Source organism: Macrobrachium rosenbergii, chromosome 49 (assembly GCF_040412425.1).
Source record: "Macrobrachium rosenbergii isolate ZJJX-2024 chromosome 49, ASM4041242v1, whole genome shotgun sequence".
Lineage (NCBI taxonomy): Eukaryota > Metazoa > Arthropoda > Malacostraca > Decapoda > Palaemonidae > Macrobrachium > Macrobrachium rosenbergii.
This window is the reverse complement of record NC_089789.1, coordinates 38677438-38695143: the sequence shown is the minus strand read 5'-3', so window position 1 is coordinate 38695143 and position 17706 is coordinate 38677438. Positions and strand designations below refer to the sequence as shown.

The 17706-nt window shown below is 36.1% G+C and overlaps 1 protein-coding gene across 1 annotated transcript; it reads left to right on the top strand.

Annotated features, from left to right (window-relative positions):
* Window positions 1–1296: 1296 nt before the first annotated feature.
* Cdc16 (cell division cycle protein 16) lies at window positions 1297–16948 on the top strand. Its single transcript, XM_067093132.1, has 12 exons — window positions 1297–1683; window positions 3241–3393; window positions 5485–5640; window positions 6284–6443; window positions 9380–9605; window positions 10363–10442; window positions 10844–10933; window positions 11237–11546; window positions 12867–13026; window positions 14207–14399; window positions 14663–14803; window positions 16789–16948. Exons 1-12 carry the CDS (start codon window positions 1591–1593, stop codon window positions 16893–16895), a joined length of 1869 nt encoding a protein of 622 aa, XP_066949233.1. The 5' UTR covers window positions 1297–1590; the 3' UTR covers window positions 16896–16948.
* Window positions 16949–17706: the final 758 nt, after the last annotated feature.

Below are 17706 nucleotides of genomic sequence, written 5' to 3'. Positions count from 1 at the left end.
ATGTTTAATGACAAACACTCCCCCACACTGCTCCTTCCTTGTCTAAACCGACACTGTACTTCCGCTATCAGTTCTTCTGCCATCAATTTTACTGTACTTTCTCAATCAAAATACTGTTATACACCTTTACTGGTATACTAAATAACACTATGATTTCTGTCAGGTGGAAACAACTGGCATACATCTTTTCCCTTATCGCTGGCTTCAGATGTTAGCCTTCCTGTTCTCAGTAAACTAAAAGTGGGAATACCAACAGAAATAGGTGTTTTGTCAAGGAACAAATAACTTAAGGAATTGTTCAAGCAATCTGTGCTGAATCATCACCCATTTTGTAGCCTTTATCATTATAAAAAAAAAAAAAAAAAAAAACTTGCTGAGCGCTTCATAATTATATCCAAGCTTTTTTTTTTGGGGGGGGGGATAATGCACAGCTTAGATGACATAAACTTGCTTTACCCACATTCTTTAACGTCTAGTGAATGCCTCGCTCTAAATCAGAGGGTTGAATTAATTACTAAGCATGATTTCTTTTGGTTTTAACTGGTTTTACAGAAAAAAGTCATACTGAAGGTTACACAGTCGCATTATACATCAACAACAAATTCTTGTACAAGTGTTTAATGGAATCTCAGGACGACACACGGTAAAGATGTCAGTTTTGTTTTAGTCTTATATTTCTGTCTTGGGTACGTACATTTTGTACTTGTTGATAATTATTTTGCTAATATTCTTGTCATGGCAGGTGAAACGCTAGCGTTCATAATGACCTTGTTTTTATGTTAGTCAGGTACAATGGGACATTGGCATTTATACTTCATTTTTGTGAACTGGACCTGTCGTTTTTACAATTTCTGAATAATTCGTCTTAGAAGTAGTTTCCTTTTGCTATATACTAACCGCTATCAATTCCTGGGTGTTAAAAAAAAAGGGTTGGGGACGGTCCATTTATGTATATCAGCTGACATTCGTATGGAAAAATTATCTATAAAGTTTAAGGGTCTCTTGAAACAAACGCTCAGTATACTGTAATTACAGATTGTTTTGAGTGTCCCCCTACAGTTCTTGCCATTTCCATTTCAGTCTCAGTCTGGTCATATATTAAAGGACATTTCTGTAATATTTTGGGATCAGAAACTCTGCACTACATGTTACTTTTTTTTCTTGTAAAGCAAAGCAATAACAACACGTCATCTGAATACCAACTATATCCAAACTACTTAATATTCTATGAAGAATCATTACGTAATGGAACTCTAATTCTGACGTGTGGCCATATGAACCACGGTCTTCAAGCACCATCATCGCCGTGGGGGCATGAGACACAATGAACTAATCTTATCGTTACATTAATATATGGTGCTTAAACTAATAGAAAAATTCGATTATTTAAATATAAAAAAAGAAACATTAATATTTATAAGAATTAAAATTTAATATTATTGTTATTATAGTGTTATTTTAATCAAAACATAGTTTCAAAACACCATTTTCAGTCTATTTTGTTGCAGCAAACGAAGCTCAGTCCCTCCCAGCTCTTGACATGACTCTCCCTCGTGAGCTCGTTGGACCGTGAGCACACAGTAAACAATCATGGCAGAAGATTTTGAATACATGCCTACTTCGCCGCAGGAAAGTGTAGACCTGGACAAGTTTCGGAGGATAGTGCGAAATTACATTGAGAGGGTAAGGCTCTGCTTAGAACCCGGGACATTTTATTTTGAAGCAGATGGACCTATTTTCCTTAATGTAGTCTAGCTTAACCCTGTGTAGGCAAGACTTTGGTCGTAGGGTACGTAGACTACAAGGCCAGGTAAGCTAAGGTTCTCGAGGTGCGACCCGAGATACCTTTGGTAATTTTAAGATGAGGCTGCCGTTTATACCGTAAATATAAACATTATAAGCAATTTGAATAGGCGTAGCGTAGAATACAGAGTAAGAGGTCACGGCTTACTTGAGGGGGTGGGGGTCCCTGGGTGGCGAAGCCCCCTCGGTTTTCAAGGTTAAGTAAGGTAAAGGTAAGTCTAGTTAGGTTATATTCCCTTTGAAATACCTACAATAAAAATGGCTGCTACAGTAACTCGAGCCCTAAACAAATTGGCTAGGGTATTGGGTTTTGAATTTGGTTTTGACCTAGGGTATACTAGATTAATTGGGTACTAGCAATTAGAATTGTACCCCTCTGTACATTAATTTGGTGAGCTGCATTCTGTGAAGGCATAAAGGCTCCACTAGCCTAGCCTATTTATTCACTATTAAAGTGGAAAACATAAGACAATTTAACCTACAGTTTATAACATATAAGTGATATTTAAAGAGGAAGAAAAGATTACACCATCAGCAGCTTAATTATGGAGAAACACATTAAACATTAGGTTAGCATTTGGTAAGGTATGGTCCATAGGGGGGACAAGAAATTATTTTGTTTCTTGATTACCAACTACTTTACATTCCTATGTTTCCGAAGCCTTGCAAGAATTCGGGTAGAACTATATAGTATTCGCTTTTCATTCCTTTGCTTTTGAAGTCTTGCAAGACTTTGATGGTTCTGTAAAGCATATTGTGATCTGACTGAATTCCTCAAGATGATATAGTTTTTTTTGGAATTTTGCATTTTTCATTGGTATGGTTGGAATCTGCATTGCAAAAAATATACCCTTGTTTAATGCCAGATTCAGACACAAGAAATAAGAGTTGTTCCAAGTAGAAATACATCATCTTCTTCAAAGTTTAAAAAATAAATTTGGCCTTTCTCAAGGTGAAAACTGTTTTTACTAAGAAGTACACCTGATCCCAGAGATTGGTTTTTTTTAATTATCAGAAAGTGATTTTCTTCATTGAGTGAAGCACTGGTTTTTTCCTTTCCTAGAAATCTATGTAACCCCATTAGTAATTTTTCGTTTTTTCATAGTTTTATGTCAACATTAGGTTGATGAAAGTGCATGGAAATTAAGGGACTGTGTGCGAGCAAACACTGAAGTTGTTATAAAAATTTAGGAAATGTAAAGTCCATTGGTATGCTCTTAAGTGTAATTTGATCACTGCTCGATTAGTATTATTTTCAACATTAGACATCTTAGGATAATTAAGAACTAGTACAAATTTATGACTTAGTCAAGTGTTTAGGTTTGATAGTTATTAGTTTATTTTTCAGTGACGGTACTGTTACTTTGATGCCAGAAAAAAAAAAAATTTTAATAGGAGTAGATTTTCATGCATTCATGCAAATATTGTTTCTTCCAGCATCACTATAAAGCAGCAGTTTTCTGGGCAGACAAAGTTGTCAATTTAAGCAATGGAGCTCCAGTTGATGTTTATTGGTTGGCACAAAGTTACTTCCTCACCAAGCAGTACCACAGAGCCATTCTTTTGATTAACTCATATAAGCTAAATAGGGTAAGTATTTTGGGTTTTAGTGGTATTAAGAATATTTAATGTGCATTACTTATTAAGTTTTCTCTTTATTTATATCCAGTTAATAACCAGTAGGCTGTATAGCATATCACCTATGTACATAGGCAGGACTGTAGAAGCCATTATTTGTCATCGTTAAGGTCAAACCCATTCTGAACAACGAGAAGTTCCAAATAAATGGATCTTGTACCCTCTCTGTTCCTAACATGTTTTTTGGTCAACACTGAGAATTTTTAATTGGTAAATACCACTGCCATTGCTACAGATATTTCAATTAAAGTGTATTTGTATTAAAACATAATATCTAAGGATACTGTAATTACTGTATTTAACGGAGCCACTTTCTAGAACATTCCAAAACAGAATATTGCTACCAGTTCCCTTAGCTTCTCTACTAATTTTTGTTGGTAGCTACAATCAGTTTATACTTTATCAGTAATTATCATTGCCATCACTATTATTATACTAAGCATTTTATTAATTTAAATCACTTTTATTAAAACTAAGTATTTTAATATTAATTTAAAAATCTAAACATATACTCCCACTACCTTCTGCAGCTCGGAAAAAGATTGACCAGAGCACTTCTACTCTAGTAATGATATAACATAATTATGTACAAAGTTAATTGATGTCTGAGGTAACATAGAGTGGCTTGATCTGGAGATTTAAATTAGCTTAAAGGCTCCTGGATTAACTGCCGTAAAGTTTTAGTGATGTAAAAAGAAAATATTCAGGAACTAATAGAATGTGATGATTGCTTTGACAAAACTAAGAGTATTATTTGAAAGTACTGGCTCTGTAAAAAGTATTTACTGTATGTGTATAAATTACAAATCTACAGCTTTTCAAACTATTGCTTGGCTGTTGAAGTGTTTATAATAGTTTTTGTGTACTAGATATTGTTGTGAAATGGGAATCTTCTTTATAAAATTCACATGGGCTGAGTATACTATGTGGTCGCATTTATGGAAGTTCATTACAAGTGTAATTGGTAATTCTAAGGAAGAGCTCTGCATAGAGATACAGTCACCACCTTACTTATGAACGAGTTACGTTCCAGACAGCTGTACGAACGATTTACATTCCAGATGGCCGTTCGTATCTTGAATTGTTCATAAGTTGGTTTTTAATATGTAGCACATTATTTTTGGTGATGTTTACAATCCCGAGTTACCTCGGGAATCATAGATTATACTGTTATCGCTGCATTTTGAAATCATGCATTATATATTATAAAGAATTATTTGGATGCTAGAAATGTAAAAAGAAGAAAATGAAATTTAGATTCATGCAATGTTCAAAATTTAGTATTTTTCCCACTGTTTGAAAGTTATGAACTTGGAGAGAATTTCACCGGAGCAGTGTCTGACATTGGAAGTCCACAAAGTAATCAATGCACACTGCTGTCTGTTGACTAAAATACATACTAAGCATTTCCTGTAGGGAGAGGAAATATAGAAAATGGGAATTCATCAAAGAACAAGCTAAATTGGGAAGATAGAAATAAGTAGGAATATTTTACAGAGGTGAACAAGTATTCTCATGATTGTAAGAAGAATACTGTAAATGGTAGTTAATCATGAGAATACTCGCGATAATCAGTGAAGGGGTTAAAGGAACAGGTTCTTCTTTCTCATGTTCTTTTGTTCTTTGCAAAAATTCTGACTATCAGAATAGGCGCACAGAGCAAAGTTTGAACTGGTGACCCTGTCTGTTCGTAACTTTAATGTTCATAAGTAGGGTGGTTACCGTATTGTTTAGTAATGAAAATTTTTTACTGAACTGGATAGAAAAGGGTGTAAATAATACAGTACAGGTGAGACAATTTGAGAAATTTATGGTCTTCTGGTAATATTGTTACTTTCATCCCTGTCATGTTTAGTACAAGTCCTTCAAGGGTGAATGTGAAAACATAAACAGAAGATGGTAAATTTATCATTATCATTGTATATTTCTCAGATTACCTCATTTGTATTGCATTATAAGCACCCTGTTTCTAGTATAGTATTTGGATGGTTTGCGTATATATATATACTGTAATTTAATGTAATCCATTGTGATCATTTACAGAATCCAACTTGTCAGTATTTGGTTGCATTGTGTTATTTTGAAGTTGGAAAATTCCAGTCAGCATTGGAGGTTTTAGAGCCAACTGAAAACAACAATGTGTCACGTTTAAAAACAGAAGAACCACTCAGCGTCCCAGAGATAGATGATACCATGTCGGTAAGTGACATTAGACTCGTACACTATGGTATTGGACATCTCAGAGTAACGTCATGGCCCTTAAGTTTATCTCGTTAAGGTGAATCTAAAAATAGAAGTTGATGAAGTGGACAAACCTCTTATTGTATTTATGATTAACTCTTTAAATTTGGTGATAGTTGAGGGCTCAGTTCTTTCAATTAACATAATGAATTTTTTAGTTTTCTTTGGTAAGTAGTACCTTGCTTTTAGGACACTCAGCCGAAGTAAATCATGCTGCGTTTAGCTGAGTTTGCTGCTATTGTGCAACTCTTTTGCAGTGCACTTTTGATTTGTGTCTTCATCCATGAATGTCAGCACACAATTTTTATTTTGGAAATGAATTTAATCTGTTATGCAAAACTGTTAATCTGGTACAGAGTAATTTTCTATTGCTTTTAATGTGTTATGTTGAGGTTAAATATGAGGTTGTTTATGTCTGAGTGTTATGTTGAGATTAAATATTAAGTTGCACAACTATTTTGTAGATTACTGTATATATATGTAAGGAGTTTGTTCTTGGAAAAATTAAGAAATAAAGCCCTTTTTCTTTTTTTGGTTAATCTTTAGTTTTAACATTTCGTTTTACACGACAGCATTAAGAACATGTTATAATGTTTTGTAGGTGGAATGTTCACTACACTTACTTAAAGGATACATACATGAAGCCAGTGACAATAGAGCCTTAGCGGCGAAGAGTTTCCGAGCTGCCATTCAAGCTGATCCCTTATGTTATGAGGCAGTGCATGCCTTAACCCAGCACCACATGCTGACAGTCAAAGAAGGTATTGTAAAAGAGATGATACAATAGTTAATGTCTTTCTGTAACATATAATAATTGTATTACCTCAAACTCATCACTCATATACAGTATATGCATCCTACATTTTTGGTCTTAATATCTCAGACACTAGTCTTCAATCTTAACAGATGGAAGGAGACTTCTAGGAGTACTGCATATGGACTACCTGGATCCACAGGTCCATAGCAGGTAATTTTGTTTATCTGCAGTACTGTTCAGGAGGATCATTATTTGGATTCTGTGCCGTAACTGATAATTCATTGGTGGTGTCCCTTGGTTGTCCTTTGATCCTTAACATCCAGGTGGTGCTGTACTTTTCATCTTCCACAGACTCAACGATCAAGTGTCTTAACCTTTTGGACTCATTCCTGCACCTGATGGATCTGGGTGTGAAGACCCAAGGCAGGGTGCAGTACCAGATACCTTAGTGAAAAAAATCAGCAACCAGGCATGTCACTGTGACACAGGAGGAGACATCAGAGGACAACCAGGAAAACCAGGTGACTTACCCTTATCAGGATGGCTAGCGAGGAGAGAGCCATTGCCTTTTCAACCCAGCAAGGATGGACAGTATGGTTTGAAGTGTCTTGCAAAGGGTTGCATACTTCCTTTTCTGGAGATGAGAGCCCCATTTACTTCCCTTCCAATAGGATTCAGTATGTACAGCCAGGACCCTGTGAAGTTCCTGGATTCAGACTATGCTGGGTCAGTGCTGGAGAGGTATGCAGTAGAGGAAGTACTTGAAAACTCACCTGGGTTTGGTCACCATTTTGTGGGTCCCAAGGTGACAGGTGAATGATGAGCCATCATACCCCTGAAAAAGAGTTTCCTCAACAGATCCCAGAGCCATAGTTTATCTTCCGGTCAAGGAAGTGGACTTACATGTGTCCGTGGACCTCAGGGATGTGTATTTTCACATCTTGGCTTAATGTACTCATCATCGAGGCAAGACCTTTGATTTGGCTGGGTGAGTCAGTTATTTTGATTCAAGGAGTGCCAAAAGACAGGAGGTATCTGGAAGACTGGATGATGATTACAATATCTGCAGATGCCCTCAAGGATCGTCAGTGTTAATAGTATTCAACACATCTCCTGGATTGAGTACCACTAGTTCCTCTCACATGTTTCTGTGCACCAGTGCACCTAATCAGGGTTGATGAGCACACCTGCTGGAACACCGGGTAATGGAATCATGGTTGTAACAGGTAGTGCATCTACTTCTTGGGTTTCATACTCATTGTGCAGTCTGTCAGAGACAAGGTAGTAGGTATGGTGACAGGCAACTTGACAACAGTAGACTTTGTGACAGCTTTATGTAAAAATCTTCATTTGAGCAGAACTTTAGACTTGTCACAGGAAGACATCCTGCTGTCAAAGCCCTGGCAGGGGGAAAGTAAGAGATTGCCCAGCCTTTATAGATTGGTGTCCCAAGTGCCTTCACCCAGGCATCAGGAGTGCTTATCTGCATAGTGTGGTCTTCAGCCTGATGTTTCCTGAACATGCTACAGCATTAGGTTCCTGGTTCCAGTCACTTGATTTTCTTGGAATGCAATGTGCATGTGTGTGTGTTTGTGGCACATTAGTGTTCCCCAGATTCCTTATCAAACTGTTCTCAGTTTCTGAGGGATGTTGTCAAGATTGCAGCCCTGCCAGTTTGCCAGCTCATCACCTGCTTTGCCGAGTAATTCTGTGGTTGTGGTAGACAATTCATATCCTTCCAATCGGCATATCCTGCCTCAAGTGCAGATTGGAGCAGCCCATATTAGTGAATTAATATACAGTACTGCGTAGCTTACTGTAATAATTTCTTTAATGGTTGACTTGCTGGAAATAAGTTGTTTATATATCTGGGTTGGCCTAGTTTCCTGTATTGGGGACTTCACAATTACAATCCTGTCCAGAGTAAATTAATTTCACTTTCACACGTCTGCGTGTGTAGGCTGGAAGTTACTAATAAAATGAACCAGATCTGTTTTCCAGTACAGTAGTTGGCAATTTTTGCAGCCTGAGATTCCTTGAATAGCATAGCTTTCTGCATATAGTCTTGGCATAATTTTCACCTTTGTTAATGCTGGTAACTAGCAATAATGCAGCTTCTGTCTTTCATTGACAGTGACCCAATCACTCCAACTCCCGCTTTTCACCATCTTGAGCGCCGAATGGCTGAAAGTACCCCGGTGCTTGGTTTTATAGTCCACTTATAATAAATCAGTCAGTGACAGTGATAACCATCTGGAGAGTTGCAGACACTAGGTGGGTGCCTACAGTCAGTCCAGTGATGAATGCCAGTCAGTGGTACTTTGCAGGCACAAATGGGTCAGGTATATTTACAGCCTTTACCCAGATGAACTGTTATAGGGAAACAGGTAGGGGCTGATGTTTCTTGGAGATACAACAAAAGGCTTTACTTCGCCTTTGGCAGACAATGATAATTTGGGTTTGGCTAACCTTGCTGATGGTGACCAGACCAAGAACTTTCTGTACAAGCAAGAGATTTCATTCTCATTAGAAATGCCCAAGATTTTATTATCCTTGGCCATTCTCCTTAACAGAGTGTATTCCTTTTATATATTGTAATTCATCTGATCTGCTGCAACTTCTTTACTGAATATTTTTCCTGTTACTAGGCTATACTCCAGACATTGTACTATTGTCAGTGAAGGTGTTGCTAACAGGTCAGACAAGTAGCAGATTATTTCACCATGACCTTTGGCATTTCTCACAAAGAGGGAGGCTTTCTGTTGATGTATTCAGCTCACTCATCATGTGGACCTAAATTGAAGTTAATTTAGATTTTGTATTTTCTCTCCGACTTACATGGAGTCTTCATTGTGACATACTGGAATTTTAGGGTTTTATGACATACAGTAATTTTATTTTGTTCCTTTTTTAAGCAAACTTTTAAAAATTTCTTTTCAGAAAAAGAACTTCTGGCTTCACTACCTCTCTCTAAAGTATGCAGTGAACCTGAGAGTGCTGTGGTAATGGCTGTTTACGAAACTAGAGTGAACAAATACAGTTCGCCTAACCAACCTTTGCCAAAACCTGCTGAGCCCTTAGCATTGAATGCAGACTTCATCACAGCACAGGCAGAAAAGCTATATTACAACTGTAATTTTGCACAATGTCATCGGTTAACACAGGAGTATGTAATTGTTATGATTTTGCTGTTGTTAGATCTCTCTCTCTCTCTCTCTCTCTCTCTCTCTCTCTCAAACTCTCTCTGATAAACCCAGTAAACATAGCAAGGATTGCAATAAGTAGATATAGCAGGAAGCACATTTCTGTAAGGGTAGAGAGCTTAGTAAAATGAAATTTTTAAGTACCATTTCTTAGTACTAGGCTTTGTGGATATAACTACCTACATTATACCCTTCATGGCCCATGTAGACAGTATTAAAGGCTCTTTGCAGCATACCTTTTACTTTTCATGCATTCCATTTGGACTTTTATCAACTAGGTGTCCAACTTCTTTAACTTAACTGAAAGTCCAAATTCTTTAACTTATCATCGAGGAGACTACTTCTGTAACCTACCAACAAGATTCCAGCTCCTTTAACTTATCAGTTGGAAGTGCAACAGTTTAAACTTAAGCACTGTGAATTCAGCCTAAACATATCAATTAAGAATACTGTACAATGTTTTGAATTTAATAACAAGTTGTCCATCATCTTTAAGTTAGCCTTTCTCGAGTTTCATTTCACATTAAAAAATCCATCCTTCAGGCATGCCCTTTCAATGTATAAATAATAATAATAATAATAACATACTTAGTTGGATTATTCATGTTACCATATTTTCAAATGATGTATATTATAGTGTCATAAGTTTTTTTTTTACATAAGTATATTCATTATGCAATTTGTTGTCTTTGGAAAACTCATTCATCGACTTTTTTTCAGAGTTTTGAAAAAAGACCCGTATCACACTGGCTGTTTACCTATACACATATCATGCTTGGTAGAACTAAAACAATCAAATAGTAAGTTGATTTTTTGTGGTTTTTCTGTAGGTTTTATTGGGAACAGTTTGCCTGTATTGGTCTTTATAATGTCCATTGATACAGAACATTGCCAAAAGGATTTATTTATTTGCCATTCACAGCAGATCAGACCAGGTTCAGAATTAAAAGCAACCACATTTGTTTGATTAAACTTTGAATTAATGTTCCGTAGACTTTGTATTTAAAAATTATTTGATCATAATATTTTACAGCAAATATTTTCTTGTTAACATTTTCTGTTAAATAGTTAGGGATTCACCTGCTTTTGTTTTCGGTATGGTAATCAAGAAGCTTTATCAACATTTTCTCTAGACGTATACATGGTTATAAATATTTTCAATGCATGTGGATCATGTAATACAGAAATTTTATAATTTCAGATTTATTCTTATTAGCACACAAGTTGGTTGATCTGTATCCTGAGAGTGCCCTTGCATGGTTTGCTGTTGGTTGCTATTACTATTTGATAGGTGAGTACATGTATACACAAATCATTGTGTAATATTCTTTTTGGTGTGCTCATAAATCATAAAGATGTTTATGGTAAATACAGTATTTAGTTTGGTCTTTAAATGTATTATGGGATTGAATACCATATTTATTATTAAGTATAATCAACAGATGCCTCTCAGAAAGCGATGAAAATTAAATTCCTGAATATATAATCTCTCCTTAGAACAGTAATCCTGATATATCACTTTGTTCATTGAAGACTAAGAAAACCTCTGTATTCCATTTAAAGTCAGTAGATTAATGCAGGGTTGTGCTTTCAGGTAAGAATGAACAGGCACGCAGGTACCTGAGTAAAGCAACGGCATTAGACAGAGTTTTTGGACCGGCTTGGATAGCGTACGGTCATTCATTTGCAGCTGAAAACGAGCATGATCAGGCAATGGCAGCATACTTCAAAGCAGCACAACTCATGAGAGGGTGTCATTTACCACAGCTCTATTTAGGAATGGAATATGGCCTCACAAACAACCCCAAGTTTGCCGAAAAGTTTTTCAAGGAGGCTTTAGATATTGCACCGGAAGATCCTTTTGTGTTGCATGAACTTGGAGTTGTGGCTTTCAGCAATCAAGAGTAAGTATACACGAGTACTAAGTTGTTGTTTTTGCCTATTTATGTAGATGTGGTTTCTGTTTTATATATTTTTAGATTTTATATACTTTAAGAATTTTTACACAAGTTTTATTGTGTGATGTATTGTAATTTATTTTGTAAATGCAAAATATTTTCTTTTACTGTACTATTTTTTTATTACTATCTCTTCATGGTTTCTTACAAGAAACTGCTTTCCGGTTTCCATTGTGCATTTTTTAAAAATTAATTTATTCGTAGCTTGGGTGATGAGAATCTTATTGCTCTACAAGTTGTTTATAGTCCGGATTAGCTTAGGAAAATTGTTCCTCATTCTGTGCATCCTATCCAGATAAGAAAAGAGAAGTTCAAACTTTATCAATCTCTCCTTGGATAGGAAGAGTCCATTAGTCAAAAAATGGTTTTCGTTGTTGTGCCATCTCTTGCATGTGAATCTAGTTTCTAATGGATGATACCACATATGTCTCCACATTTACCTATGAAGGCATTGTTGGGGATTTCAGTAGACCATAAAAACCCAGAGACACCCATTTCTGACAGTTGCCTTGAATTGCATGGGATGGTTACAGAATTTAACTAACTACATTTCCCTCCTACTTGGCACACCATGCATTCTTTAAATTGACCTCATTGACAGGTTGATACTCAGCTTGGCAAACCTTGTTAACTATGGACCATGTGTGTTTCCAGGAACCACCATTACTATTAGCTCTAGTTATTTGACAACTTAATATTATGCCACTTACATCCTTGAGGCTGTTGGTTACATGACTGATTCATATACACTCCATTACCTTTATGTATCTTGGAAAACTGGTTTATAAATTTATATGAACAGTTTTAATTTTATTTTTTATAGCATACAAATTGCTTTATGCAGAAACCTTTTTATCCCATTGAAATTGGATGCAAGTGTATTCCGGTTGAGGATTGATCCCAATTTCAGGGACCACCCTTAATTCTTTCGAAACACAAGTGCCTCTGTTTTAAACCGTGGATGGCCTGTACTTTCTGGTATTGTAGTAACACATTCTGACAAGTTGATGTTATGTATTCTACATAACAATGTTTTTGAAAAAATAAATTATAGAGATGATACTAATGTTTTGGTAATCAAGCCTTTTTGAATTATAAGGGAAAAGAGGTTTGTTACATCCACAAGAGTATGTACATTTATATGGTGTGATTGGTACTTAGAAAAGATTCAGTGTGACTAGACTGTTGAAAAAGAGGCAGAAGTTGGTTTAATTATTCTCTATGATTGCTCAGAATTCAAATGCATTGTTATTTACGTTCTTTCAGGTATGAATCAGCCGAAGAGTATATGCGGCGAGCAGTAACCTTGGTCGAAGAAAGTGGGGTGGTTGTTGTACCAGAAAAATGGGCAGTGTTACTAAATAACCTAGCTCACACATGTCGCAAATTGCAAAAATATGAAGAAGCACTTCACTTTCATCAGCAGGTAAATATTTTGTTAGTTTTATTACAGTGTATGTAGTACAGTAGAAATATAATAATAAAATTCAGGGTTCTGATTTTTTCTCCCGAGGGATTGTTAAATAATGAAATTTTTCTGGCAGTTGAATTTTTAGTCATAATCTGGTGAGTTTGTCTATTAGATAGATTTTGTTTATTAAATATACTTTATTCATTGGGCACCTTCTGTATGCAGTAATGGGTAAATTTTGTTCATTGTTTCAAGGTAGGGATAATTGCCTAAAAAATAAAACGCTGGTAACCTAATGTACTACTTCAAAAGGTTTGCAAAGATCTACTGATTCATAAGAATCGATGAGTTTAGACATTTGTTTTCCGGTATACCAACTGAAACACTCTGTAGTAAGTCATGTTAATTCTTTATTCATTTGTTTGTTTTCACTTTATGATGCCACACTCTAAGATGGAACTAAGTTGTGTTTTTTTTTTTTTTTACAAGATCCAGGAAGGAAAGCTACAATTTGGGAACATCTTGCAAATCATATCATAAATGTGTCTAATGTACATGAATTTCTGCAAAGATGTGAAACAGCCTCCAGTTAACCACCAGATGAAAGGATCACAGGGGCACAATCACTGACACTGCAGAAAGTTTGCCAATACCATTTGAATTATGATGGGTTTTCCAGAACGTAACCACTTTGTAAAGCCGGCCGGTGCTAGCATGGGCCCTTGCTTCTAAAGTAGCCCATAATACCTGTGTTGTAAAATGAAGTATCCATTTCAACTTGTGATTCATATCTTTGTGTGAGGTGCTAATCCTCTGCATTACTTGACTTGAGATGACTAGTTGATATGGAACAAAATTTTATATTTGAATAAATCAAAGAATGTTGGAAGGAAACTACAGTATTTCTTATATTTGCTGACTTGCCTGTAGCTCTGTCCTTAAATGACAGGTGAAAACTGAAGAAAAATTAAGTTAGAGAAGGTGAGCAGCCAAGTGAGAAGAAACCAAAGTAAAAAATAAAATATGGGAGGCAGTACAGCTGGATCCAAACAAGTTCTGAAAAGAACTCCATATACCATGTGCCACAGAAGGTGCACTGCTGTCTGATAGATTATAGTGTATACTGGAAAGTTCTGCACACGTACTGATAACTTTTGACATGCGATAGCAATACTGTATATTTTGTTTTTTTCAGGCATTGTGGCTGTGTCCAGGTGTCTCATCAACATACTCTGCTTTGGGCTTGGTGCAGTCATTACTCGGGGACTATGAGGCAGCTGTTGTGTCACTTCACAAAGCACTCTCTCTCCACAGAGATGACACTACAGCAACAACTTTGCTTACTACGGTTATGGAACAACTTATGTCTCAAGCTCCAGCTTTTCAAGGCAAGATACAGGCATTTGAGTCAAAGCAGTGTCCACAGAAAGTGCATTTGAATAATTTGTTATACAGATCCACCATAACTCTGGCTATAAAACATTAAGATAACCATAGTAATATAGAATTACATTTTTAGCTCGATGATTCCCTAGTGCCTCTCTTTCTACTCAAATTGTATTTATGATTAAATACTTTCTGTTGATTGGTAATTTGATAGTTTTCATGAATTGTTGCAGTGGTTGTCATTTAAAATGAAATATTTTTACAGGTGATGACAATTTGCCATCTCTAGATCTTCCCTCAGAGCTTGTGGGCACTGAAACTAACACAAGTGACCTTACAAGTGATATCACTCCTGCATCAGCTGATGATCCCCTAAGTGATACTAATCTTTTAGGTTCCAGTATAGGTACGTCAGTATTTTTAGTTTTACTATTGAATATCTTTTAGTATTCACAGGTCACTGACTGTTGATGTGCCATTAGGGGCTATAGTTCAGTGCCTTGTAAATGTTACTAAAGGTTCTTTACTTCATCCTTTGATCTCCATACTTATTGTGTTATTGTGATCTGTTTTTAACTCTTCATCTTTTACCTTTGGTCTCCTGCTACTTGTGTCCAACACTTGTAACTCTTACTTTGCTTCAGTTTTTATCTTTCACTCAAGATCAAATCCTTGGGATGAGCCCTATGGTGGTTTACAGATGTGACTGGGTCTCATTATAATAATTCACAATTCTTTTAGGGCAAGATCCTTAAAATTGGAAGGCTGTGATAGCCAGATGTTCACAAGTCTTCATTTCTCCTCTCCCTTTATATACAAGAATTACAGGAGAATTGTAGTCACTGAGGTAAAAGTTCATGCTGTTGACAGTGAATTACAGATGTCCAGAGAGGACACAGACCTTGACAGGTATAGTTGTTGCCATGCTGTTCAAGCCCCGTTATTCCCTAGCCCATCATACATAGCATTGCTGGTTCCAGGGCTGTCTGTGTGACCAACCAAGCTCCTGTGATGCATGACACTTGACATAGACAAACCATGATTTACAATAGGCAACTTTCACAGCAGTGGATTGCACTCACTGGTAACTTGAGGAGCAGTTCATACCCATCAAAAGGAAGTTACATTGAGAAATGAAGATTAAGAGGACCCCTTGGAAATATACCAATACAAAGGTCCAGGACACAGGACAGTAGAGATAGTTAAGAAGCCACAGATGATTCTCTGTCAACTACCAAAGAAGCAGAAGAGGTAGCTCAGTTTCACCTGGGTACCAGTTTCTACTAGATGGTGGTAGACATTAGCCAAGAGCTATTGTTAGAGATTAAAAGCCTATAACCAGGGGATAAATAGTGTACAATATAATTTATCATTGTTGGCATTTCAGAGTCAGTAGCCAGTATCCCACTGTCTACATTATGATTTTGAGTTTTCTTTTCCTTGAGAACTGGAAGGTAATTGGTAAAATGCAGTATGCATGTGCCTGAGAGGGAAAATACCATGGTACTAAAAATTAGGGTGGTATTAAAGATAAGCTTCTTAGTCTTTGCTCTGATGCAAAAGGTTTATGAATAATTCATGGTAGGGGGTTGGATATCAGTGGATTTGACATCATTTCAGGCTTTATGAATGTGCAGCCTCCACCACAAGTCCTGCATTCACCAGTTTGAGTTAGACTGAGTAGAATGAGAAGTACTGAATAGGATGTAGATCTCTGTTATGTTGTGAGTTCAGTGGGTCAACCTAAAGATGATGAGGTTAGTCTTTTTATAGGAATTTGCCAAGCTTTTGTTTGTCCATTAAAAGGAATATGTGAAAACAAATTTTATGATTTTACTTTTTCTTTTTTTATTAAGTTACATTCAGTCTTATGAACAAATTTTCAGTTTTGGTGTGCATCAGTATGGGTCTGGATACTTGAATTTTTGTGGTTTCATTTATCGTTATTGTCCCTTGTGTGTCTGGGAAAACAACGCCACCTTATGGCTGTAATGGAAGGAGAATTTAGTTGACACAATTACAATAGAGAACGTAATTGACAGTATTTTGGTAACTATACCAACCCCATGCTTGTATTTGTGGAAGAAAATTAAATGATGCTGAGTATTGGTAACTATGCTAATTGGTGTTAAGAGATGTGCACACACACATTGTTTTCCCTTCATAGTTTTATTGCAAATGCCTGCCATATATTTCCTATGATCCTTATCTGGTAGCCTATAATATTGATTGAATAATTTGTAAGTTCCTTTATAACAATCTTTCACATCATTTGTACCTTTTATACTGTATCATGAAACATTTCCGTATTGTTCATAACAAAAATTTCACATTAAATTTTTTGGGCTACATATTGTTCATGAGTGTTTGAGAGAAATTCTTATCTTCCAGGTCAGCCAGTAATGCATTCATCCGACATAGACAACACTTCCTTGACCCCAAGTCAGTCTTCTGCTCTCATCATTGAAGATATGGTCATGGATGACCAGAGTCCATGAGCATTTTTATGCAATTGTAATTTAAATACTTGATAATAAAGTTAAGAAGAGATTCCACATTTTTTCAGATGCACTATTGGGCATTGAAAGGCTCAAAAGTAAAATAACTTCCACAGGTGTTCATCAAAATGCTTGAAGAGGGTACCTAAGTCCTTGAGCACTCTTCAAAAAGATTTCTAAAATATCAGTAGGAAAACAAAAAGCATGTAAGTATGACTGACAACTTTGTGTAACTGTACTTTTTTTTTAAAGTTTTCTCTTTATGTAATTTATATCCTGGATATAAAGTTAAAAAACAAGGAGGTCTTCAGATTAAATTCATAATACTCACAGTAGTGACCTCACTACCGGATTTCTCCAGATAACAAGTGCCCATTGTGAGGAAAATTTGGGTCTGCCAGGTATGTGCCACTTACAGGACCTGTTATGTATATTAGACATTTACGTCAGTGATAAGCAAACTTTTTTTTTTTTTTGCTTGCTGTAATGTGAGTACACACAAAGCTTATAGAACAATTTCATCGTGTTATTGAAACATGGTGTTAAATATGTAAAAACTTCAGGCTATATAATGAAATGACTGTTGCCAAATTCCAAGTGCAACAGTTATTAACTATGTCTTGTTTACTTACGTAGTTTCAAGGGTAAGTTCAGTTGTATTCTTGATGTCACTGAGGCCATGGAATGTTTCACCTTTGGCATAAAGGGAAGAGTTTTTCAGAGAAAATTGTATTAACATTGCAGACTCGACAGTTGTTGGATGTAGCAGACAAGGGTTTGTAGCCATAGCTATAAGAATATATTGACCGAT